The sequence below is a fragment of the Mytilus edulis genome, chromosome 10 (genome assembly GCF_963676685.1).
Source record: "Mytilus edulis chromosome 10, xbMytEdul2.2, whole genome shotgun sequence".
Classification (NCBI taxonomy): Eukaryota; Metazoa; Mollusca; class Bivalvia; order Mytilida; family Mytilidae; genus Mytilus; species Mytilus edulis.
The window spans coordinates 32,029,508-32,053,698 of NC_092353.1; the positions used below are offsets into that span (position 1 = coordinate 32,029,508).

General features: G+C 32.4%; 1 protein-coding gene across 1 annotated transcript; it reads right to left on the reverse strand.

Annotated features, from left to right (window-relative positions):
* Nucleotides 1-4,003: 4,003 nt before the first annotated feature.
* Nucleotides 4,004-10,242, reverse strand: LOC139490932 (uncharacterized). The gene is made up of 5 exons (XM_071278077.1): nt 9,890-10,242; nt 8,408-8,708; nt 6,819-6,901; nt 5,898-6,186; nt 4,004-5,482 (listed from the first exon to the last, which is right to left on the reverse strand). The coding sequence occupies exons 1-5, from the start codon at nt 9,905-9,907 to the stop codon at nt 4,800-4,802; spliced, it is 1,374 nt and encodes a 457-aa protein (XP_071134178.1). The 5' UTR covers nt 9,908-10,242; the 3' UTR covers nt 4,004-4,799.
* Nucleotides 10,243-24,191: the final 13,949 nt, after the last annotated feature.

A 24,191-nucleotide genomic window follows, 5' to 3' on the forward strand; every position in this document is an offset into this window, starting at 1 on the left:
TAATTACGGTATGTGAAAATCAAGACTTGCATAAAAACTATCCCAATATTAGAGACAGTGGCGTCATTTTTCTTCAGAGCTTTCAGCTCTTTGATTATTTTGAGAGTATGAATTAGACATGGTAATGTTTTTAGCATAAAAACACAAAATTAAGGCCATAAGGCCATGGGAATGACAAAAATCAATTACCTTCAAACATTGAGTAATAGATTACTTTAAGTCAATAAATTGGACATCTTTGATTTGTTTGCCAGGAAACATATGTGCAAAGTTGCAGGTATAGAATTGTTTCAAGTGGTTGCAATTGTCTAGATTTTAAATAGATTTTCAAACTGCTTTGAAAAGGTGATCTGAAAAACCTTCTTTATGTTTCTAAATTCCTACTGACCTGATGTAAAAGGTGAGGCGGATGCAATGTGGAAACACACTTAAGTCAAAGATGCCAGAGAGTTGATTTCAATTTCTGATTCCTAATCTACATTTGTATGCAGTAACTTTCTGAAACACCCTGCATATGGAATATATATGTCACTCCCTCAATACGATATTCCACGTCTTGCGCTTCTATTGTGATTTCCTTGATAGAGAGTTGCTATTTATTAGGATTCTTTACAACTTTTAGTTTCTAAATGGCAAAGAGAAAAATGACCACTTGCATCAACAGTTCCACCCTCTTATTCTAGTTAAAATCCTAATCAAGAATGATATATAGCCGAGTAGTAAAATTGCTCGAATAAACATAATTACTACATCTCTGTACATTCCTTCAACTGTAAAAAAAAATATTAGAAAAATTGTGATGATAGCTTGACCTTTTATAGACAATTTAAACTTCAATCTCTAACAAACGTGATGATTTCAGCTTACTTCTTGTCATCTGCCAATATCTCAACAGTAGCATATCCTCTGTTCATAGCATTTGCATATCTCAGTTTACATGGGATGCAGTAAAATTGTACCATTAATGTTATGCTCGTGCCTGTTCACACTATACGAACTCCATTAACAGGGAAGTGTTCCTTGTACAAATTATGTATGTTTACACAAATTTAGCTGCAGCATCGCAATAATTTGTCGCTAACTAATTATACCTGCTTGGGTTGCTCAATCAACTTTGTATTTTTAACGGAACTATATAAGATTGTTCTGCAATTGCGAGGTTAAGCTTGCTATAAAACATTTTCAGGATAGCACAGGTGTAGTTGCCAAAGGAAATAGGTAACATCATGGCACACCATATTAAGGATACATACAATATCCATAGCAATCTTCATTTTACATTATTATCATGAAAAAATTCTGAGTGTATCAAACGCTATTTGAAAATGTTCAAATAACTTTAAAAATATTCATACATTATTATTATATAACAGCATTTCACAATGCATTATAAGCGAAGGGTTTGGCTAGCCATAAAACCAGGAACAACCCACCATTTTTCTTTCTTAAAATGTCTAACCAAGTCGGGAATGTGGAAGTTGTTATAATCCTGGTACCTTTGATAACTACTTACACCACTGGGTCGATGCCACTGCTGGTGGACGTTTCGTCCCCGAGGGTATCACCAGCCCAGTAGTCAACATTTCGGTGTTGACATGAATATCAAGAATGTGGTCATTTTTATAAATTTCCTGTTTACAAAACTTTGAATTTTACGAAAAACTAAGGATTTTCTTATCCCAGGCATAGATCACCTTAGCCGTATTTGGCACAACTTTTTGGAATTATAGATCCTCAATGCTCTTCAACTTTGTACTTGTTTGGCTTTATAAATATTTTGATATGAGCGTCACTAATGAGTCTTATGTAGACGAAACGCGCGTCTGGCGTACAAAACTATAATCCTGGTACCTTTGATAACTATTTACACCACTGGGTCGATGCCACTGATGGTGGACGTTTCGTCCCCGAGGGTATCACCAGCCCAGTAGTCAACATTTCGGTGTTGACATGAATATCAAGAATGTGGTCATTTTTATAAATTTCCTGTTTACAAAACTTTGAATTTTACGAAAAACTAAGGATTTTCTTATCCCAGGCATAGATTACCTTAGCCGTATTTGGCACAACTTTTTGGAATTTTGGATCCTCAATGCTCTTCAACTTTGTACTTGTTTGGCTTTATAAATATTTTGATATGAGCGTCACTGATGAGTCTTATGCAGACGAAACGCGCGTCTGGCGTACAAAACTATAATCCTGGTACCTTTGCTAACTATTATCAAATAGCCCATTTCTAAGTATGTTGGCGTTTGGTTTGTTGCAGTTCATTGTGTTTGTTGTTCCGTTGTTTTACTCTGATAGTTAACGTGTGTTCCTCGGCTTTGGTTTGTGACCCTGATTTGTTTTCATCTAATCGATTTATGATTATAAATCAGTGGCATACTACTGTTACTTTTTTATATGATGCAAATGTTTGTGCACGGGTCTAAGCATTATCATGCAGTAAAGCACACATTTAATTACAAAAAAATGAACAGAACAGTAAAAAACAGTTTGTTGTTTTGTACACAAATAATTGGTTAAATATAAAAGGAATACCCAAACATGGAAAACGACGAAATGACATACAACAGTACTAGAACACAAATTTCAATACAGAAAACTCAAATCTAAGCAATACGAACCCTACCAAAACGGGGAGTATCTTTGGTGCTAAAAAGGGCAAGCAAATTCTCCGCTAATAGTGAACCCGTCATGTTGCTTGTTTTATTTTTGTTTGAATAAGAATTGTTTTACTAAGTATGATTTACCATTCCTTAAGACAAAACATGTGGGTCTACGTTGGACATCCTTTTATGTGAAACAAAACCGGACCAATTTTTTCAATTTTTCTTTTATTTAAGAAATGAGAAAAGTTGTATAAAGGATTGAACAATCAAATGATCTTATTCTATTACAAGATAATATAGACTGAGATTGTGTGTCCTGAAACACTCCCTTCTCGGTCGATTCGTTTTACATTTTGTCTGGTCAGAGCATTTTATAACTCGCAATGCGGTTGGAGTTTTGCTTATGGTCGAATGTCACAGGATGAACGGTAGTCGCCCACATTTTCGTTATTTGATCAATGGTGGATAGTTGTCTCCTTAGTAATCATACCACATCTCCTTACTTTATTTGTCCAACTTTGCCTATGGAGTGATGCAACCATTATTTTATAAATATACAATTTTAATATAAAGACGTCGAATTTATTAACATATAAGGAATACACATGTGTTCTTAGTTGAATTCAATGCAAGTGTAATTTATGCAATTTATAGAATATTAATTTTAAATAGTAAACTTTTAAAATTCACTTGCTTATTACATACTATAAATAAAAAAATTCTAAACCAATGAATATCATTGAACAAACTCATTTTCATCTTCTTATTTTGATATAAATCAACTAAAATCGGAAACTGATCGAAAGGTAGACAATAGAGTTTAGTCAATTATCATTCGACAATGAGTATATTATGATGAATTTTATCAAAACGCGATTCTTGCCTCAGTTGATGTGAACCTCGCCATGCAGTCATTTGGGTTGATTTTAAATACATATAGAAGTAGCAATGCATGTTGTTGTAAAAAAAATATTAACTTTTTTGTGCTTCTTTGTTATATATTTGTTTGGTTTTGTTCTGATTGAGATTGTGACACGGTGATGATGGCTGTATCCCTATTTTGACGATTTTATCTATTATGTCCGTTTTGTGCATGCATCGTTATAAATATAATGGAATTTGATGCGACTGTCATACACGTGAGAGGTTTAGCGCTATATACCAGGTTCAAGCCATCGTTTTCTACATGTGAGAATGTCTGTACCAAGTCAGAAATATTACAGTTGTTGTCCATTCGTTTGGTATGTTCTATCCTTTGATTTTCCCATTTTAATAAGGAACTTTCCGTTTTGAATTTTCCTCGGAGTTCAGTATTTTTGATATTGTACTTTTTGTTTTATAATATTTGTAATAAAAAAAAATCAATATGATGAAATGATAAGACACACGAGTACATTAAGGAATTTATTTATTTTCTTAAAACGTAACATAATATGTAATTTAAACCTGTATACGCAGTATATATTTCATAAAACTTCATTATCGTCTGAACATATTTCAGACTTTGAATATGCAACATGTTTATTTATAAGAAAAAAAACTATTGAGAATATAACATCAATGACATACGTCCTACTTGATTAGCTAAACAAACTATAAGTCATATTTGTGAGCGAGTCATTTATTTTATCGCTAAATATTATTATTAAAATGCTGATATTCAACTTCATTTATATGTATGCATGGATAATTTAAAAAAAAATAATCAGATATGGAAATTCATTTAGAGCTCTTTTCATACTGCTAGCAAGACAGAGGTTGTTTGGCTTGCTTGCTTTGTTTGTATCAATGTTTTATCAAGCATTGTAATCAAGATTCATATCTGAAAAAAAAACATATAAAGGCGGATTTAAACTTGTATACATTATATTTAAATTTGATTGGACATTTTCAAAGAATCAAATTTACCTATACACAGGTTTAACTCCGCCTACTTACATTGTTTGCAGATGTCAATCTTAAATACAATGCTTGAGCAAACACAAACATTAATACAAACAAAGCAAGCTAGTCAACCAAACCTTTGTCTTGCTAGCATTATGAAAAGAACTGTAATATTTTAATTTTGTTACATGTAAATAACTTAATCAAACCGATTGACAGATATTCAAGAGTGTCGAAAGATACCAGAGGGACAGGAAATGTATAACCTAAACATGCAAAAGATAATAAAAGAAAATTATATGATTATTTTAAGTTACATATGTTACAATCGGGGTTTTTAGGGGTACCAGAAGGCTTAGCAAACCCTTTCCCAATAGTTGGTGTTTCCACTATAAATCCATACTGCAGTTCTAAAGCTCTTCTTACATTAATGGTTTCAGTATAAAACACTTCAACAGAGACGTCCATGTTCGCTATTACAGTGAACGTACCGTTCAATTCTACTCTCAAACACAAATATGGATTATGAAAAATGTTTAATTCTGTCAAATACTGTCGACAAAAATTGTTATGCGTTGATAATTTGGGTACCAGTATGATTGTCACATGATGTCGTTTATAATGACAATAAAAGTCAGAAAAATACAAATTACACTGAGGATTAAACATCACCAAAGCTTTATAATACAATCTTATTGGTCCATAGTGAGAACAGGGATTAGGCATGTTCGTCGTTATATCAATATATGTGCTAAAAAATAAACCAGGTAACCGACCATTCACCACGGAACCCTGTTCTCCACCGTTACTTTTCAAATATGGTCGCATTTCTCCTTTTAGATAGTTTGAATTAAGTATAAATTGAAAATATTCCACTGATTTATTCCTATAGAAATACTGAATAGGTCGCATGTTCGGGTAGACTTTTCTTGTTCCGAATGCTATAGCTAGATTATATAATCGGTATGTATCCACATGAGACAAAACTGAAAATAAAAAATGTTTTGCTGAAATTCAATTACTGAAATTAAAGTTTGCAAAACGATCATATCAAATCGTACCAGATACTTCGTTTTCTTCAAATCATTTCATTTGAAATAATAATGATCAGTATTTTATACAAAATTGTCCTAAAACCTTTTTTAATTCTTTGTAAGAAATTTTACCAGATAGAGGAAATAAATAATTATTCATGTTTCCTTGTTTTAATAACAAATACGCACGAACTCATTACTGAAAAAAGCCCGAACTTTTGTTTTTTTGTGTTTTTATTATTAAAAGAATAAATGCAATTCCGTACTATTTCGAAATGTTCTCTCTTCGTAATAAGTCTTTTACTTCATTTGTTGTCGATTGTCTTTGCTTTTCATTTTTTTTTCAATACAACGTAGAAATACGTACACGTTTTAAAACTTATCACATGGCTATGCGATACAGTAGTTGTAACAAAAATTCTTCCCTTCTTCCGCTGCTGTAGGCATGCACACAAAACCTTACATTGAACAGAAGATGCAGATGGCAGCTCAAAGGGAAACGTCTTGTTTAAACACCGACCACTGACATTGTAACAGCGGAGCTGATTCTTTACTTTGACAAAGACGATAAAATATTTTTCATCTGTGAACATAATATTAACATCGAATCTGTAAAGCGATGGGGGTTGGCGATGAACAGTAAATGGCAATGTACCCTGCAATCAAACAAAATATATGATGCTTGTCTAATAATCAAATATACACAGACATGTCTCTCAATTAGTAATTTATTTGTGGGTATTGTATGAACAATCATATTCTTATTTTCCACTTGACACCCTACTTTTCTGTTTACTTCTGTTTTACTGTTTTTATATCCTGATATTTGTCAATTTACATTTCCATGTGAAAGTTGTTCACTTAAATGATGCAATTTATTTTTGTTCATTCGGACAAATAATAACATTCTTCATAAGAACTTGGCAGATCTTTTTCAGCGAAAATGAACGCTTCTTGTTATTGTTTAATTGTTTACGTATAGAAAATGCATGAGGCTATTGCCACTAGGCTTTGATCAAGCAAACAATGTACCAATCATCAATCAGTCATATTTCCCCTTTTTGTTATTTATATTTAACATTCAATGTGCAAGGAAAATCCTACGATAAAAGTTCAAAAGATTAAACCACAAAAGAACAGACACCAGCCAAAAACCTAAACTTTCAACAAGATATCAAGTAAACACTTCTTTTATATGACATATAACAAACCCCTGTATTTGTCCTTATTATTTCTAATAGCCTTTTTAAGAATAGAATACGATTTAAATGCCTACTGATAAAATCACCTGAGTAACTGTTGATGACAACGGTAAGTGCATGTCTTCTTCGATTTCTTTCAAAGGCAAATTTGATTGAGTCTCTTCTGAACCTATAAAAGACATCAATGAATAAGGTTTGTATCATACAATCATTTTGTTTGTTTACGTCTAAAAAAAGGCAATAGAAGTATACCGCTGTTAAAGAGGCGTAAATCGACAAACATATTGTATATATGAATAAGTATATAAGATTAACAAGTATTAAAAAAAGTTAAAGCATCTAGGTCTTACTCAGGAGGAAGCGCTTTACGACGATGAAGTAATTTTCAATTGTGTAAAGCACGAAACAATAATTAATAAATACCAAAATACATCAAAATCATTTACTCGTTTTTTATTCCAAATTGCAATATATCTTTTTTGCACTAACTGAAAATACATATATAAATAAATAGAAGAATTCATCTAAGTATAATTAATACCTACGTTTAGATGTTGAGTGTGTAGCCACAGGTAATATCTTTGGTTAGCTTGCTTGCTAACTGAACCGTGAAGTCATTATTAGGATATGTAATTAATAGTTATCCCATGAGGACTTGGTGTGTCAGTGTAAGATCATCCCGATGGCCGGAGGCCAGAGGGTGATCTTACACTGACACACCAAGTCCGAATGGGATAACTATTTTACATCCCAGCTGTTTTAGATTAGACGAAAAACCATTTACAATTTATAAAATCTAGTTTAGAACGCCACACCACCATTATAATATACTTTATTATATATTACTATATGATGTATACCCTTTAGACACCCTAACACGATGAGTAGATATCAAATAATGTCAACTCGCCCCACTGGCCAATCGGCCCACACTATATCGCCACTTTATGAAAAAATCGCCCCACTCTTGTAACCGACTCGCCCAACTTTAAGAAAGTGTAAAATCAAATTGAACAATCAGTCTGACAACTCATTTATTTAACGAAAAGGGTTTAAACCCCACTAAGTAAAGGTCTGCCAACTCGCCCCAGTTATAAAAATATCTTGCTTCCTTTAAGTATGTTAAATTTCTGATAATTCGTATCCAGTCGTCCTGGTGAAGTGGTAGGTGTCGTGGCTTGATATGCTAAAGGTCTTGAGTTCGAATCCCAGCATATACACTGGATTTTTTCTACGTGAATTTTGATAGATAGGCTTCTCCGTATAATTAATTATAAGTTTTATACTGGATTTTTTTTTGTCATTCCCGCCAAAATGTTACAGAACAAAGGAAAGCATGCATAACAAAGAAACTTAAACTGGGGTGATCTGGTAGGGGTGATCCGGCTCAGATCACCCCTGTTAGAACAAAGGAGCTGGGATGTAAACTACCATCCTTTAACAGTAGACTAGTCCAACAGATAACCAATCTATCTGTCTGTAGCACTAGGCTACTTCGAAAGGAGGGTAGTGTATCTTACATAATAATGACTTCATGGTTCACCTAGCAAGCAAGTTCCTTTAGCTACACACTCAATGAAATCGGCTGTAATTATGCGAAAAGAATTTTGAAAAGATGTACTAGTAACTTGTTCTTTACACGAAAAGTAATATACCAGGTTGAAATCAGACTTACACTCGATTTCTTTATATCCATAACATACCACCCAGTCGTATTGACCTGTACTTGAAGTGATTGTCTTGAGTCCGTACACATACAAAATGAAGTTTGTCTTTGGATTAAAACTGTTGTTCAATGAAATAGTAATGTCGCCGCAATGAGAATTGATAAAAATGTTCGTTGATGAAAAATCAGATTTATCCACCAAAACGATGAATAATACATCAAAAAGAAAACAGATAGGACAGCTTATTTTCAAATCAATTAAATGCTGAGTCTTGTCTTTGAGCTTAACAAACCAACTGCAAGATGCAACCTAGAAAATAAATATGCTGAATTATATTAAAGTCCTATAATAGTTCATGTTTCAAATAAAATGAATACGTTTTACATTGTTGATTGGCTAAGTTTCACTATAAAAGTTAAACACGTGTACATGGGCTCCTTTTAAAACGTCTATACCTTTACAAAAATATGCATAAATGTACTATCTATGAACTTTTTGCTTTCCATTCTCGAATTCGCCGATATATAGCTTTTCCATATGAAAATACCTTAACAACAACACCTTTCGTTTTAGTTTCGACAACGAAATGGTACACAAATAAGTTACTACTTGATTTATTTCAATTGTCTGGAAGGGCTTTACTGGTTTTCTTGTTATAGACCCGTTCATCTATAAACAGGTATTTTAGAATAAACTCCTTAACGGAGTGTCTGGTTATGAGCATTGGTCCTATTAGAATTGGTAAATACTAAATTGGCATTCGCAGAGTGAGTAATGAGACACAGCCGTTGATTGAACAACATGCAATGAAATTTCAGATTTTGGAAATTTCCATATGAGAGTACAATGATGACTTAGGCAATTGGAAAGTATGAATACCTCGTTGGTAAATATGCAAATGTCATTATTCTAGCTATAACGTGTTGATGCCTTTTTTTTCTTGTATTGGAAAGGAGGGGAGCTGGAAGTTATGAATTCGTCGTAACGTAGTTTATCAGTATAGCTTCTTCAGTTTTATCTATAAAGGATTTTTAATAAAGTGGCCGAAAACCCAAAACCCTTTTTCATCCTGATTTAACTATTTGATTTTTGACTGCCTGCTGTGCACATCATTTTACTTTTTACACACCACTTATCGGTAACCAATAGATACCAGAGAAAGACAAACACAAAATCATAAGGAGATTTATTGCGGCAATGCTGTCGTATTCTATCTGTAATACTTCGTCCTTAAAAGGGCAGGTTTTAAAACAGTCATTGATGAAGTCTTAATTACCAATCGACATCAGGTGTACGGTCTTTTCTCTGTGTCACTTTCAATAAACATTTTATACTTTTGTTTTAATATTATACAGTTTTTTACAAGAAAACGAGGTTTTACTATTATGATTATCTCCTTATATGAACATTTTGAATTGAACATGCGTAAAAATAAACATACTCACACTATTATCTGCTTTAATCATGTGACATTTAACATTAATACTTACTTCTTTTGAAGCAGCCATTTTTGTAAACAAACATTTGTATATAACATTTCTTGTTGTACAAATACAAACAGCATATGTGCTTACAATTGATTTAAAGTTTCTTCAATGTATACAAATTTTAAATGTATGTCACGTCTTTTTAAAATGTATAATCTAATATGCACCAATTATCAGGTTGTATTTGCGTATTGTTCATGGTACACACATGTTTCATTAGCAAACCGGATGATTTGCTCAAACTTATGAACGTAGTTCATTCATTATGACGTCGGTTATATGTCAGGGACAAATTAGTTATTAAGTTCAATGTATTTGAAGTCACAAAACCGTGATATGCAAATCTAATAGTTCACACCGTTAGCTTACTGATATAAAACGATTTATTGATTTGTTAAGTTATCATTTTCATGAATATATACCTCAAAGGTACATTTCTGGATTCATTTACCGCTTAACTATTTTTATGTGTCTTAACAAATGCAGAATATATAAAATACGTAACAGGACAATTTTTTTACCAACATAAACGAATTTAATTATGTTTGTTGTAGTTTATCAATGTTGATTGTTTTCAAACCACACCTCTTTATGAAATACTAGTCTGTTGACACTTTCTGGTTCTTAGATTTAACCCCCTTGATAAACCTTATAGAGATACAATATAAAATTAACAATTCATAAATTTGATGCATCCGAAGTGCTTTTGTACAATAAGATAATTTTGCATGTATTCTCGGATGAATGTCAAAATATAATTAAGGAAAAAAGAAAAAAAAAAAAGAAAAAGAAAGGACTTACTTAACAACAGTTATCAAAGGTACCAGTACTATAATTTAGCACGCCAGACGCGCGTTCCGTCTACATAAGACTCATCAGTGACGCTCATATCAAAATATTTATAAAGCCAAGCAAGTACAAACTTCATAATTAACAAATGATAAAGTTTAATAAATCGATTTAGAATACAAATCAAGAAAAATCCAGAAACAGGGTGAACTGCATTAACTCTAATAGGAGATTTGATCTTATAATATACGTTGGAACGTTTCCATTGTAGTAAATTTGTATTGTAGAATTAAAACAACGTATTTTTGTATCTTGTAAATTACTTTTAGCTTTATTCAAATTTGAATTTGCATTTCAATGATAAGCAGAAGCTAACATTTTCTTTAACTATAACTATTTGTTATGTCTCTTGACGTATACATTACATTTTCATTTCATCTATTCATTTCTATAGAGTAGCACAAATTCAAGAGTTGCAAATTGAAATTTACAATTACATCTATCATAAGTATCAATATTTCTTTAGAACCTGTTTTTCATTTTGCTGTGTTGACTATTATCTACTATTCATAAGTGCAATGAGATATTTCGTACACGTTTTAAAACTGGCCACAGGACTATGCGATTAGCACTTCTGTAAAATACGACAATGCAATTTCCTTTAGGAACTCCTTTTACAGCTATATATGTGCTACTTTGACTATGACATTTCGTTAAAAAATTATATCATCCTAGAATGGAAAGTTCACATAAACTCACCATAGAACCCAGGTTTAAAATTTTATATTACGCCAGACGCGCGTTTCGTCTACAAAAGGCTCATCAGTGACGCTCGAATCAAAACATGTTCAAAAGGGTCAAATAAAGTACGAAGTTGAAGAGCATTTAGGAACTTTTGTTCCTAAAAGTTTTACAAATACAGCAAATCTATTCTTGAGGTAGAAAAGCCTTATTTTTGCAAAAATTGCCATTTATATCTCTTTTTCAAAGGTAAATAATAGGGCTGTGCGGCATATTTTCAACATTAACATGCCTCGAACCTATAGTAGTTTAAACTTAGAATTAAATTCTGTGATATCTCTCCCTTCACGTTTTGTCTTCCTCAAAATTTAATGTTACCGCTATCATGTGTATTTATTCTGGTAAAATTCCCAAATTTTCCTGTATGAGATAAAACATGGAGATCATATCTGGGAATCAGTAGATAAACAAAACAAAATATCTATGAATGTTATGTATCTTTCCCAAAAGAGGTGTGGTTTGTGAAACAGGTGTATTTACAGAATAATTTAAATTAGCAACTTATGGTCATTATGCTAAAACTATATATTCATACACTCAATTTCTTTATTTCCATAACATACTGCCCTGTCATATTGTTCGGTGCTTGAAATAATTGTCTTGAGCCCACACACACATGCAATGACGCAATCTTCTGAATAGAACTGTTGTTTAGTGAAATTGTCAGTTCTTCCTGACGAGTGTTCATGAAAATATTTGTTTATGAAGAATCTGATTATCCAACAATAGCACGAATATAACATAAAAAACCCGATTGGACACTTAATTTTTAAATCAAATTTCGGATGATCTTTGTCTATGATCTTTACAAAGCAACACATTGGAGCCACCTGAAAAATAACATCACGTTGATGTATCTTAATATACAAATATGAACATGTGGCATACAGTTCAACTGAACGTTGATCTTTCCAAAGAGAAAACTGGCTAAGAAAGTAAATACAGAAAAACTTATTCGATATGACAACCTTTAATAGTCATTACTACGCTGCAATTAAAATCAAATTTAATAATGAAAATAAGGATGACATAGCAATAACAACGATAATGATATGTGTTATAAAAGTCAAATATTGCTTAAAGAAGAGAACATTCTCAATGATGATTTAATTTAATATAGTTTTAAAAGATAAAGTTCAATTTGGCAGCAGGAGATAACTTGAGCAAACATTAGCCTCCCAACTGAGTGGAGTGATGGACTGAATCGATTATCCGGTAGTCTTGGTAAATAGTTGTATTGTTCATTTGTTCATGTAATATAATGCATTTCTAAACATATTGGTAATGAGCATTACACAAGAGGTTTTAATTGTCAAAACGCACACCTGATACAGTGCAGTTGGTACCGTTAATGTTATAACTACCGCTAGTTTGGTACATCTGCTGATGTCTGTTGGTATGACATTAATATACGAATATTGTTGTATTGAAATTTACTGTTTAAAAGTTTTGAAACTTAACTTACAAGGAATTAGTCTACCTAGTGCAATGCTCCATTTCCTTGATATAGTTACCTTTAGTCACATTTTGTGTAATACGTTTAATCCACCACTTTCTACATAAGAAAATGTCTGTGATAATCAGGAATATGACAGTCATTATCCAATAGTTTGATATGTGTTAAGCTTTTGGTTTTGCCATTTGAGTAGGGACTTTCCTTTTAGATTTCGTTATTTCTTAAATATTTTTTTTTATCTTTTATGCTGAAAAATTAAAGGTTTTTTAAGGATTTGTTTTTTTTTTCTCAATCGATTTATGAATTTCGAAAAGCGGTATACTACTGCAAGGAATATTTGTTACCATTTTGTTAAATTCCTAGTTGACGGTGTTAATCATATACAAGCAATGCATGTATTAAAAATGTATTTTTTTCTAATATAAAATAACATACTTGAACTATCTATTTAACAGACCTGTACATAGTACTTTTATTTAGATCAAAAGCCTACTGCCTTCTTTGGTATTTTTCACATCTCTGTTAACGTTATATTTGTTGATTTAATTCATAAGATTTTGTTTATCGCTGATAACACAAGCAGTTCTGCAGCCTAAGATACGCTAGTTTTAAGAATCCACTTATACTTTCTTGAACATTGACTATTTATTTACCCCCACATACGTATTAAAAATGCTCCTTCACTATGAATTCAATGAAGAACTTTAGAATAGAAATTTCTGGAATATAATTCATCGTTATATACAAATCTATATCACACAGTTTCTCGCCTAGTAAATACTGATACGTGTATATTCTAGGTATTGAAGCCTGAGCTTTATACAACTTTCTCCAACAACTATTGCTTTTCGTATATTAAAGTTGTTATACAATCATGTATGAATGAATACTGCTTACTGGTATTCAGTAATCTAATAGAAGACACGTTTCTCCTTAATCACACTCTCCTTATTTTACACTTCACATATGTAAAAAAAAATAGCATACATTTATAATTCAACCTTTAACTATACTACTTACAATTTTACTTGTATCTTCCTTTTATGGAGCCGTTTTGGAAAAAACCCCAGCCATATTTACCAATGATCATAATGTCTTAATGGTAAACAAGATATCTAATAATTTCCTTGACTATTGTTAATTTTTTTAAATGCTAGCCGACGTCTTTTAAAAAAAATATTGAATCGAATGTACTACTATATCAGTCATTACCTTATTATTTTCACCATTATTTTCACACAAAACGAATATTTAAATGGTTAATATTGGGATTCTCATACTAGTAAAGAGTACTGTTATTAATTTTAATTATTACTTTGCATGTTTTGTAAACATCGAGTAAAGGTCAATCCAGTAATAATTGGACTCATAAAATGTATAAATATCTAAAGATCATAATTTATACAAGACGATCTTTTTAAACACATTATGAAAGCGTATTTTAATTCCAAATGTCCCATTCTGTCAAGTGAATGTGTTAGATTATTAACACGAGGCTTGGTTTACAAATTTGATGATGTCTAAAGGCAAGATAAAACACCATTACCAATGCATTTTTGCGTGATCCCTAATTACCAAAGGAGTAGGTTCGACAAAGCCCTAAAATGGCCCCCCTTTTTTTTTTAGCTTAAATTTCAAATTAGGATTTATGACCAATATCACTATGGATCATAGTAAATACATTGACTAGTTACAAATAAGGCTTTTTGTTGAAAATTTACATTCATTAATTTTATTCATGACGTCACAAATAGTACTCATTTTTATATTCCACAAAAAATCAATGAACATTGGTAAATTTCCATTGGTTATTTGACAGGAAACATAGTGCGCATACATCGGCAAAAACGCTCTTTGAACATAATGTTTATAAAGACATTTTTCATGTCTAGCTTGAATATTTAGTTTGTCGACGCCTGCGCTCTATGTTTCCTGGTCCTAAATTTGGCTGAAAAGCGGCCGCTTTTGTCCGCCAAATTCTCTTATTTTGACCTTTTAGGGATGTAAAAATCTAAGCTTTAGAATAAAACTTTGCGGTAATAGTTCTATTTAACTTACTCATATGTCTATAAGTCAACCTAAAACAGTTTTTATCTTGTATAATTGAACTTAAAAATCGGGGCCAAATATGACCCTTACCGAACTTACTCCTTTCAATGTAATAACGTATTATATATGAGTTCTAGGGACAACAACAGTAGTATAACAGTGTTCAAAAGTCATAAATCGATTGAAAAAAAATAAATGCGTGTAACAAACTAATTCAGAGGGAAACACATCAGCTATAAGAGGAAAACAACAGAACAACAGAACCACTTAAGTGGAACAAAGGCAATCGCCATCATATATAGAAATGGACTATTTGAAAACAACTTGACAGGATATTTCAAGAAAAATGGTGGGTTAAACCTTGTTAATATGGCTAGCAAAACCTTCCCATTAATTTGGCAATTTTAAATTCAAAGGTAGATGTAACTAGTGACACACTATATGCTAAACCGTCTGGAGCGCAAGGGATCAAATATCTATCAGTTTTGGTAGTGTTTACCTCTTTTTAAATACACTGATATATGAAAAACAGAAAAATTTAGGAATGCATTCATGTAACCAAGCTGCAAAAACTCGAAAGCAATGACTAGGGCTAATATGCATAAAATTAATTAAGTTAAGTTATCCAATCGTAGTACTAATTTATGATAGGACATGTAAATATTCCGCCCTTTCCAAACAAATCTTTACTTAAGTCTTGTTATGCATATCAACCCAAAACTGTACAAGTTATTACACTGTAAAACATTATACTATTGATATTTCATTTACGTAGCTGTTAAAGCTATTTCCGAGAATGTCAACTTGAAGAGGAAATATATAATTAATATTCATTTTACAATTATTCAAGGATAATTTGTTCATTAAAATTTTAAAATAGTGTAAACCATTTATGTTTAATACCTTTTTAGTGCGGTGACAGAAGTGTAAAAAGTCGTCTAGATCGCGAGTTTAATCTCCCCAAATAACACACGGCTTAACTTAAAGACAAATATGTCTTCTTTAGTTTTTGCCCTGTCGTCAGAATTTCGTACGGTCACTTTTTTCTAAAAAGTCGTTTTAATGACTGGTAGTATATTGGAGAGTTTCAACCCCCCTTTTTAAAATGAAAAAAAATGTGTATGTTTGCTTACATTTAATTCAAATAGTTTTTCCTCAAGCTATTTTTATATGTCAAAATATTCCATTCTGTATTCTATTTTCTTCTAATCTATAAAATTTGCGAAGTTTAGACTATTTAAAATTGAGGTAATTTTAATTGCAAATTCAGACTCAAACTTTAGTTTCCCCTTCATAATAGTGATAAAAATTATCCTATAATGTTTTAAGTATATAATATTTAATAAAACTAATTAGTGATAAAAATTTCGGAACAAAAATATGAAAAAAACCTTAAGAAATCAATGGAAAAAGAATGGAGTAAATATCTTCAATTTCAACACGGAACTCAATCACTTGTGATAGATCCGCGTTTTACTTGCTCGGATACTAATATTAAAAACGCATATTTTTGTATCTATTCTATATTTTCAAAACTACATATGTACAGTTATCCTACAAATCTACAACTCTCAGTTTATGGCTACACGTGCTGATCTTATCTATAGTCATGCATATTCATTAGCTATGTAGGCGTGTCAAAATCGTATCATACGCGATAATGACCAGCCAGTACACACTGTAATGATTTCATTTACCAGTATTAAAAAGATAAACATAACATCCCCGCCCACAATTTAGAAATTTCTAAAAATTTCTTACTGGTAAATGAAATCTTCAAATATAAAAATTATGAATAATAATAGAAAAAAAAATCTGAAACAATATCTTGAAGCAAATAAATATACACACAGTTAAAAAAAAATCATAGGTCCTCATTAGATAATAAATCTGTTTCAAATTAAATAACTTCAAAATTTGTAATCTATAAAAATAAAAACAGACAGTTTTAAAATATCTAGAATAAAAGCTTCTTTTTCTTCGTTAAAATATGCAATAAAAAAAAAATAGTATGTCAAAATGTATATGAAAACAGAAAACAATAAAACATTAAAATCAATGATCATAGTTTAAACTTTAGTTCCCAGTGTAATAAAATTGCAGTCTTGAAACGAAAATTCTGTTTATCTGATCTGTCAAAATGACAAGTGTGCAGAAATTTTATAGTTACAAATCCACTAATCTAACCACTAAATCTCATTAGATCTCATTATGTAAAAACCACAACAACATTAATATCTCTCTGTGAAATCCCAGACACAGATGTTCGATACCATAGGTCGTAAAATCTTGACCATTAAACTCTTACTTGTTTATCTTACGGATACTTCCAAGAGCACGACAGATTACAACTGTCAACGTTGCTCAAGTGAACACTTGCGATGCATAAAATTGTAGCTTTAAAAATAAACATACATGTTTCAAAGTGATGACACTAGCAGAGACCCGTGACTCTTAATTTATTTCAAATAATAATAACTAGTTTATTCTCACACACTCACACAATTATTATTATAATCTATGATCAGTAGATTAAAGAGTCACACAACATTCAATCAAAATAGATATTAATATATGAAAACATAGGTTATTTCTAGCATAACATCTTTTGCGGTACTACATCTGTTGTTTAACGTTCAAACAATTCACAAATCCCGGCCACCAATTTTTGGCCCCTCTAATAAAATCCCAGCCACCAATTTTTGGCCCCTTTAATAAAATACCGGCCACCAATTTTTGGCCACTTTTACACTTAAATCTCTTGAATCATTTGATTCCACCCCAAAATTCCTAATACAATTAGACACTCAAATAACAAAAGTAACTTTTACCAAAAAAAACCTTATTATCACGATTTTTAAATCAACAACAACAACAAATATACTAAATGCATGCAGTCACGTGTAGCCCTATATATAAGCATGCAAAATAAGAGGGAAAAAAAATCAATATTAACAAACAAATAGAGTTAATGTCACTAACAGTTCAATGTAAATCAATTTTAAAACATATCATCACAATGTAAAAGATTTTTAATATTGTCACACAAATATTCTTCCATCTACATCTTTGGTTACGGTATCCATGGATTGGATATAGAGAGTGGCGAGACAATTTTCACACACTCAATTCCAGAACCTTGTGGCGAGGCAATTCTCACACACAAGTATAAACTTCTTCACGACTATCTGTGGCGAGGCAATTCTCACACACAGATCTGTATAAAACGACGATTGGTTGTTGCGAAACAATTTTCACACACAAAAATAGACTCACAGTATCATTGGAGGTGGTCTATTTTGAACCATCTTCTTTGCTTTAGGTGATAAATTTGACTCCTCTACCCATATAGAATTTTGTGCTGGCTCGCCGACAATTTGTACAAGATATTTGAGTTGATTATTATCGATTTTCCTGGCTAAAACACGTTTGATTTTATGATATCGATTGTCGTCTGATGATATTGAATCTGTTCCTAATTCGGAATCTAAATTAACAAAATCGTTAAATTTTGCGGGTGGCTTTTTATGTCTAGTTGACTGACGTACGGGGACGTGTTCAGAATATGACGAAGTAGAAGAATCGACAGTTGTATTTGAACTTTGGCTTTCACTTACGTGTTGCAAATACGGCTGTGGTTGTGGGGCACGAATATATGCCATTTTTAATCTATTTATATGTACAGGCATTCGAAGTCTTCGCTTGTTTTCAGGATCTCTAATTTTAATTAAATGAGGACTTGGTATATTATCAACAATAAAAGGCCCCGTAAATTTAGCTTGTAATTTTCGTCCCTGACCAATAGGCTCGTCGTGCAAGTACACATAGTCTCCAACTGATAATTTTAGAGGTGATGTTGTTTTATTAACTCTTTCAACCATTTTAGCATTTGCCTTTTCAACGTTTATTTGGACTTCTTTTCTTATTGTGCTCAATTTTTGTTGCATTTGTTTAAGGTAAACGTGTATATCTTTTGGAATATCTCTTAAATCTAAATCATGAGGAGTTGAAAGCGGAAATTGGGGTCTATTACCATATACCACTTCAAACGGCGAGTATTGTGAAGCTGCATTTGTGCAGGAGTTCATTGAAAATATTACAGCTGGTAAAATATCATTCCAAGGTCGACCTTTCCTTATATATGGAGTCATTCGTTCTTCTAATGTTCACATGTACCTAAACAATGATGCGCAAAACTTGGTGTAAACTCTTGGGAAACTTCCAACATTTTACATAGTTCTTTTGTACCTTTTGAAATAAATTCTGACCCTTGGTCACTCAATAACGTATGGCAAACACCATAAGACGAAAATAATTGAAAAAGTGCATGACATACAGACAGCGCATCACAATTATGCAAAGGTACAGCAAACACAAGTTTACTAAACATGTCAACAGCAGTGAATATATGTGAATGTCCTGCCGATGAAAGTGGGAAAGGCCCACATAAGTCTACTTCCCATACCTGAAACGGTGCTGATGGTGTCGGAAAAGAAATTATACCTGCTTTAGTGTGTACACTTGAGGTTTTACGTATTTGGCATTCGTGACATGTCCTGACATATTCTGATACTATTGTAGATAACCTTGAAAAATAATAATGTTCACGTACTCTATCGATTGTATTTTTAATTCCAGAATGACCTCCTAGAGGTGAATCATGACACATGTGTAACACTAAATTTCTCATTGATCTCGGAACCACAAGTTGAAAATTGTCTAAATTACTTGCTCTACGGGATTTCTTCTTTACCGAGCTATGAAATAATACGCCATTAATCAAAAGATAATCAGCCGCTTGTAATAATAATTTCCTAGCTTCTTTCTGTAAATTAGGAAGTTTATTTTCTTCCAAGTAAATAATCATAGGTAATAAATCAGGATCTTTCCTTTGCAAATCTTTAATATTTTGAGGTGTTAAATCACTGTTTTTTAAAATTTCAAGTTCCGATAACGTATTGTCATTATTTTGCGTAGGTTTATCGAAATTATTGTCACTTGGCGTATCATACACCGTAGAAATATCAAAAATGTCTATTTTGTCACTACACTGGTCAGTTGATTTATCGTATAAAGAGTCATTGTTATGAACTTGGGTAACATTTACAGATTCACACTTTTTGTTAAGTTTAGTTTTCTTCTTTTTGTAAACTGTTGTCTCAACATCGTCTGTATCAGCATCATAAGCACATTCAGAGAAAATATCTATATTATTTACATTATTTACATTCATGACCGTTGCTGATTCGGTTTCAGAATTATGAAGAAAGTCAGCTAAATTTCTACCGGACGGCAATTTTATTTGACCAGTTCGTTCTGTGACATAAGGAAAGAATGGATCGTCCTCATCTGGACTGATGACGGGTTCATCATTTTTTCTCGTACATCGGGACAATGCATCTGCTACTTGCATTTGTTCTGCCGGTTTATATTGCAAGTCAAAATTGAATTGTTGTAAAATAGCCATCCATCGTTCATAAATTGCACCCTTGAATTGTTTTTGAAAAATAGGTCTCAGAGCTTGATGGTCGCATTCAACAACAAATTCATTTCCACGTCAATAATCAGCACAGTCTAGTATACTAACTACCATGCCCAAAAGTTCGAGTTTTGTCGGTCCATAGGACTGTTGCCATCTACTTAACGATTTTGAACCAAATCGTATAACTCTTGGTTGTTCTTCACCGTTTACATTAGGATGCATTTGATATAACATGTAACCAATTCCACGCGAAGATGTGTCTACAGCAAGTCTAAATGTCAAATCATAATTGGGAAATGCTAATATTTTTGAGTTCAGTAACGCATATTTCAAATCATTAAATGACGATTGTTGTTCGACATTCCAAACGAAAAACTGACCCTTTTTCAGTAATCTAGTTAATGGTGATATTTTTGCACTGAAATTCGGAATAAATTTTCGAAACCAGTTAAGCATTCCTATAAGACGCCGTAGCTCTTTTATATTTTTAGGTGGTGGGTATTCCTGAATTGCCTGTACCCGATCAGGTGGCGGACTAACTCCTTCCTTTGAAATAGAATGGCCTAAAAAGATACACGACGACTGAGCAAACGAACACTTCTTTGGCCCTAACTTAAGACCTGCAGAACGAAATCTATGAAAAACTTCTTGTAAGTCAGTTATATGTTGCTCAAATGTCTCCGAGCATACCAAAACATCGTCAAGGTAACAAAGACATGACTTAAATTTTAGCCCATGCAAAACTTTGTCCATGAGTAATTGAAAAGATGCTGGTGATGACGAAAGTCCCATTGGTAAACGCAAAAATTTATATGTACCAAAACATGTATTAAATGCGGTGTAGCGTGAAGACTCAGGGTCAATGCCTAACTGAAAAAATCCTGAGGACAAATCAATTGACGATATATAGTTTGGAACAAATTGTGAAAATGACTCTGTAAGTTCTTGTAGATTAGGAATAAAATATTTAAACTGTTCTGTACATGAATTTAAATATCGAAAATCGCAACAAAATCTATATTGTGATAGGGCTGCATCCTTTTCATTTTGAAAAGCATCATTTTGTCTTTTTCGTTTAGTCACCAATACTATTGGACTTGTGATAGGCACATTTTCTTCCTCGCTAATCGGTGCTATGATTCCTTGTTTAAGGAGTTCATCTAAATGGTGCCGCAATACTTCTCTTTTATGTGGCGGGAGTCGATACGGTTGTTGGTGTTTTGGTTTAACATCAGGTTTAAGATTTATTTTATGTTGTACATAAGTTGAGAACCCTAGATCAGGATTTTCTTTTGTGACGAAAATGTCTTTGTTTTCATATAAACAGTCAGTTAATTGCGTTGTTTGTTCCGGATTTAATGGTTCAGGAATACTAAAATTCGACAAAAACACTGTCTTAGTTTCATCCTTAAATTCATTGTTTTTACTCGTTGAAATAATCGGATGAGTGGATCTAATCTGTATATTTTGAACTACAGGGGGACATTTAATGTCTTCAGTTATAACACTAAAGTCAGCATTCAATATCTGAAAGTTCGCTAAGATTGACCCTTTAGAGACTGAAATTGTTGTATTTGTAGGGTTCATTATCTTCAAAGGAATAGTTTTATCAATTGACACAGTAACTAACGCTTTTGCAAGAAGCAGTCCTTTTCCTAACGAAAACACATTGTTTGTACATATACCTTGAAGACCAACAGATAAATATTTCGGCACATTTGCCCGAACAAAAATTTCAGAATTTGGCTGAATACATAGCCTTTTATTACATTTCACATGATGATATTTACTATTTGTGTTAAATTCACTAAACTTCAATGTAATATTACTAGATTTCAAATATTCCATACCAAGAATTAACGGATGTGATGTCGTGCTAAGAATGTACACTTTGACCTCATGCAAACCTTGATTTGTTTGTATTGTTACGGAAGAAGTTCCTTCTACAAATATTAATTGTCCATTTGCTAATTTAATGGGTTCAGTGAACCTACTGATATCGGATTTAACATGCCTTGGTAAAGATTTATATAGTGGAGCGGACATAATGTTTATTGAACTTCCAGTGTCAATCAAAGCTGCAATATCAACATTATCACAGCAAACATTCATATATATAAAATTATCAAAAGTAGATAGGTTATCTGGTTTGGAATCGGTGTAGTTGGCTTGTTTAGACCTCGAATTTATGGACCCGAACGATTTGGCCTTGTATCGGCCGGGTATTGGTAGTTTTCCTGATTTGGTTTAATGGTTTTACATCGATAAGCAGTGTGACCCGTTTGGTGACAAATTTGGCATTTATTACTTGTTGTTTGTCCAAATCCATTCCAATTGCATTCTCGTTTCCTATGTCCTGGAAAATTACAGTTGAAACAATTTGAATTGGTGTTTGTGTTTGGGTATTGATACTGTTGTCTCCTTTGAAAATTATTTTGTGTCGACTCGTATTGGCTATTTGCTGATGCTTCTGGGACTTTCGAAATTAAAAGCTCTGACACATTTTTACTGAGCTTAGCAACTTCATTCGTTAGACTAGCAAATTCAGAGGTTTTGAGATTAGAAATATCGCTTTGTTGTTCAGGAGAGGTAGAAATTGCATTTTCAAATATTTTCTCACGGTATCCACATGTTTCGGCCATTTTAGCAGACGTTAAAGCAGCGGACAAATCTGCTGGCTGGCCAGCTCGTACGAAGAATGCCATTTTCTCTGGTAGACCCTCTATAAATCTAGCCAAAACCTCATGATCAGGTTTGTGTAAAAGGTTTCCCTTTTCAAGGATTTGACTATGGAAATCTTCAAGCTGTTGAGATTTTCCTAACTTAAGGGTATTAAATATTTGACCCTCCATCATGGCCATAGCACTGTGATTTTTAAAATTTGTGAATTTTTCCTCAAACAAAACTTCGATGGCGTTCCATGATTCTTTTGATCTTTCACTTAGAGTATTAAACCAGGTTAATGCTGGACCTTTTAAATGAAGATGAAACGCGGCTACTTTTTTCCCGTCAAAATCACGAAGATCGTGCAAAAGGGCATATGACTTAAATTCCGATAAAAATTTCTGTGCGTTGTCCTGGGAATAACCCGAAAATGTTGAACAGTTGGCAAGTTTTTCCATTTTGGCAAACGAGTTTGAGTTTTTTGGAAGCGATGAATCTAAATTTGTTGAATGCAATTTTAGCGTGGAACTTTTCCTAGGTGTTGGTAGTGAGAGAAAAATGTCATGTTCTTTAAATTCGTTAAATTCTAAAAAATCTGGAGTTAGAATAGTATTATCAAAATCATCTTCATTTTGATACAAAAACGTAGATTCAGAGGTGTTATTAATTTCATCGGACCCTGGACTACTCATTTCAATTACAGTTCAAATTGTAGCGTACCAATGTACACATACAGAAAAGGTTATACATCTCTTGCATTTTGTAGCGCAGATTCCTTCACTCATATACCAAATTCGGAACTGGAATATTGTAGCGCGACAATTTGCACATACAATCATTAAGTATAGTAATAAACGTACTTACAAGTAACTGGAGTTGAATGTTTTAAATAAATCCCTTTCCAGGCAGAATTCACTGGTATTATAACTAAAGACAGTACATATTACACCACAAAGTTTTTACCAACCCTAATTTTGACACTGGTGAATACCATCATAATATCCAGTAAAAAAATAACTAGAAAAAGATGTTTGCGTATAAAGTTCATGGAAACATTTAAAATA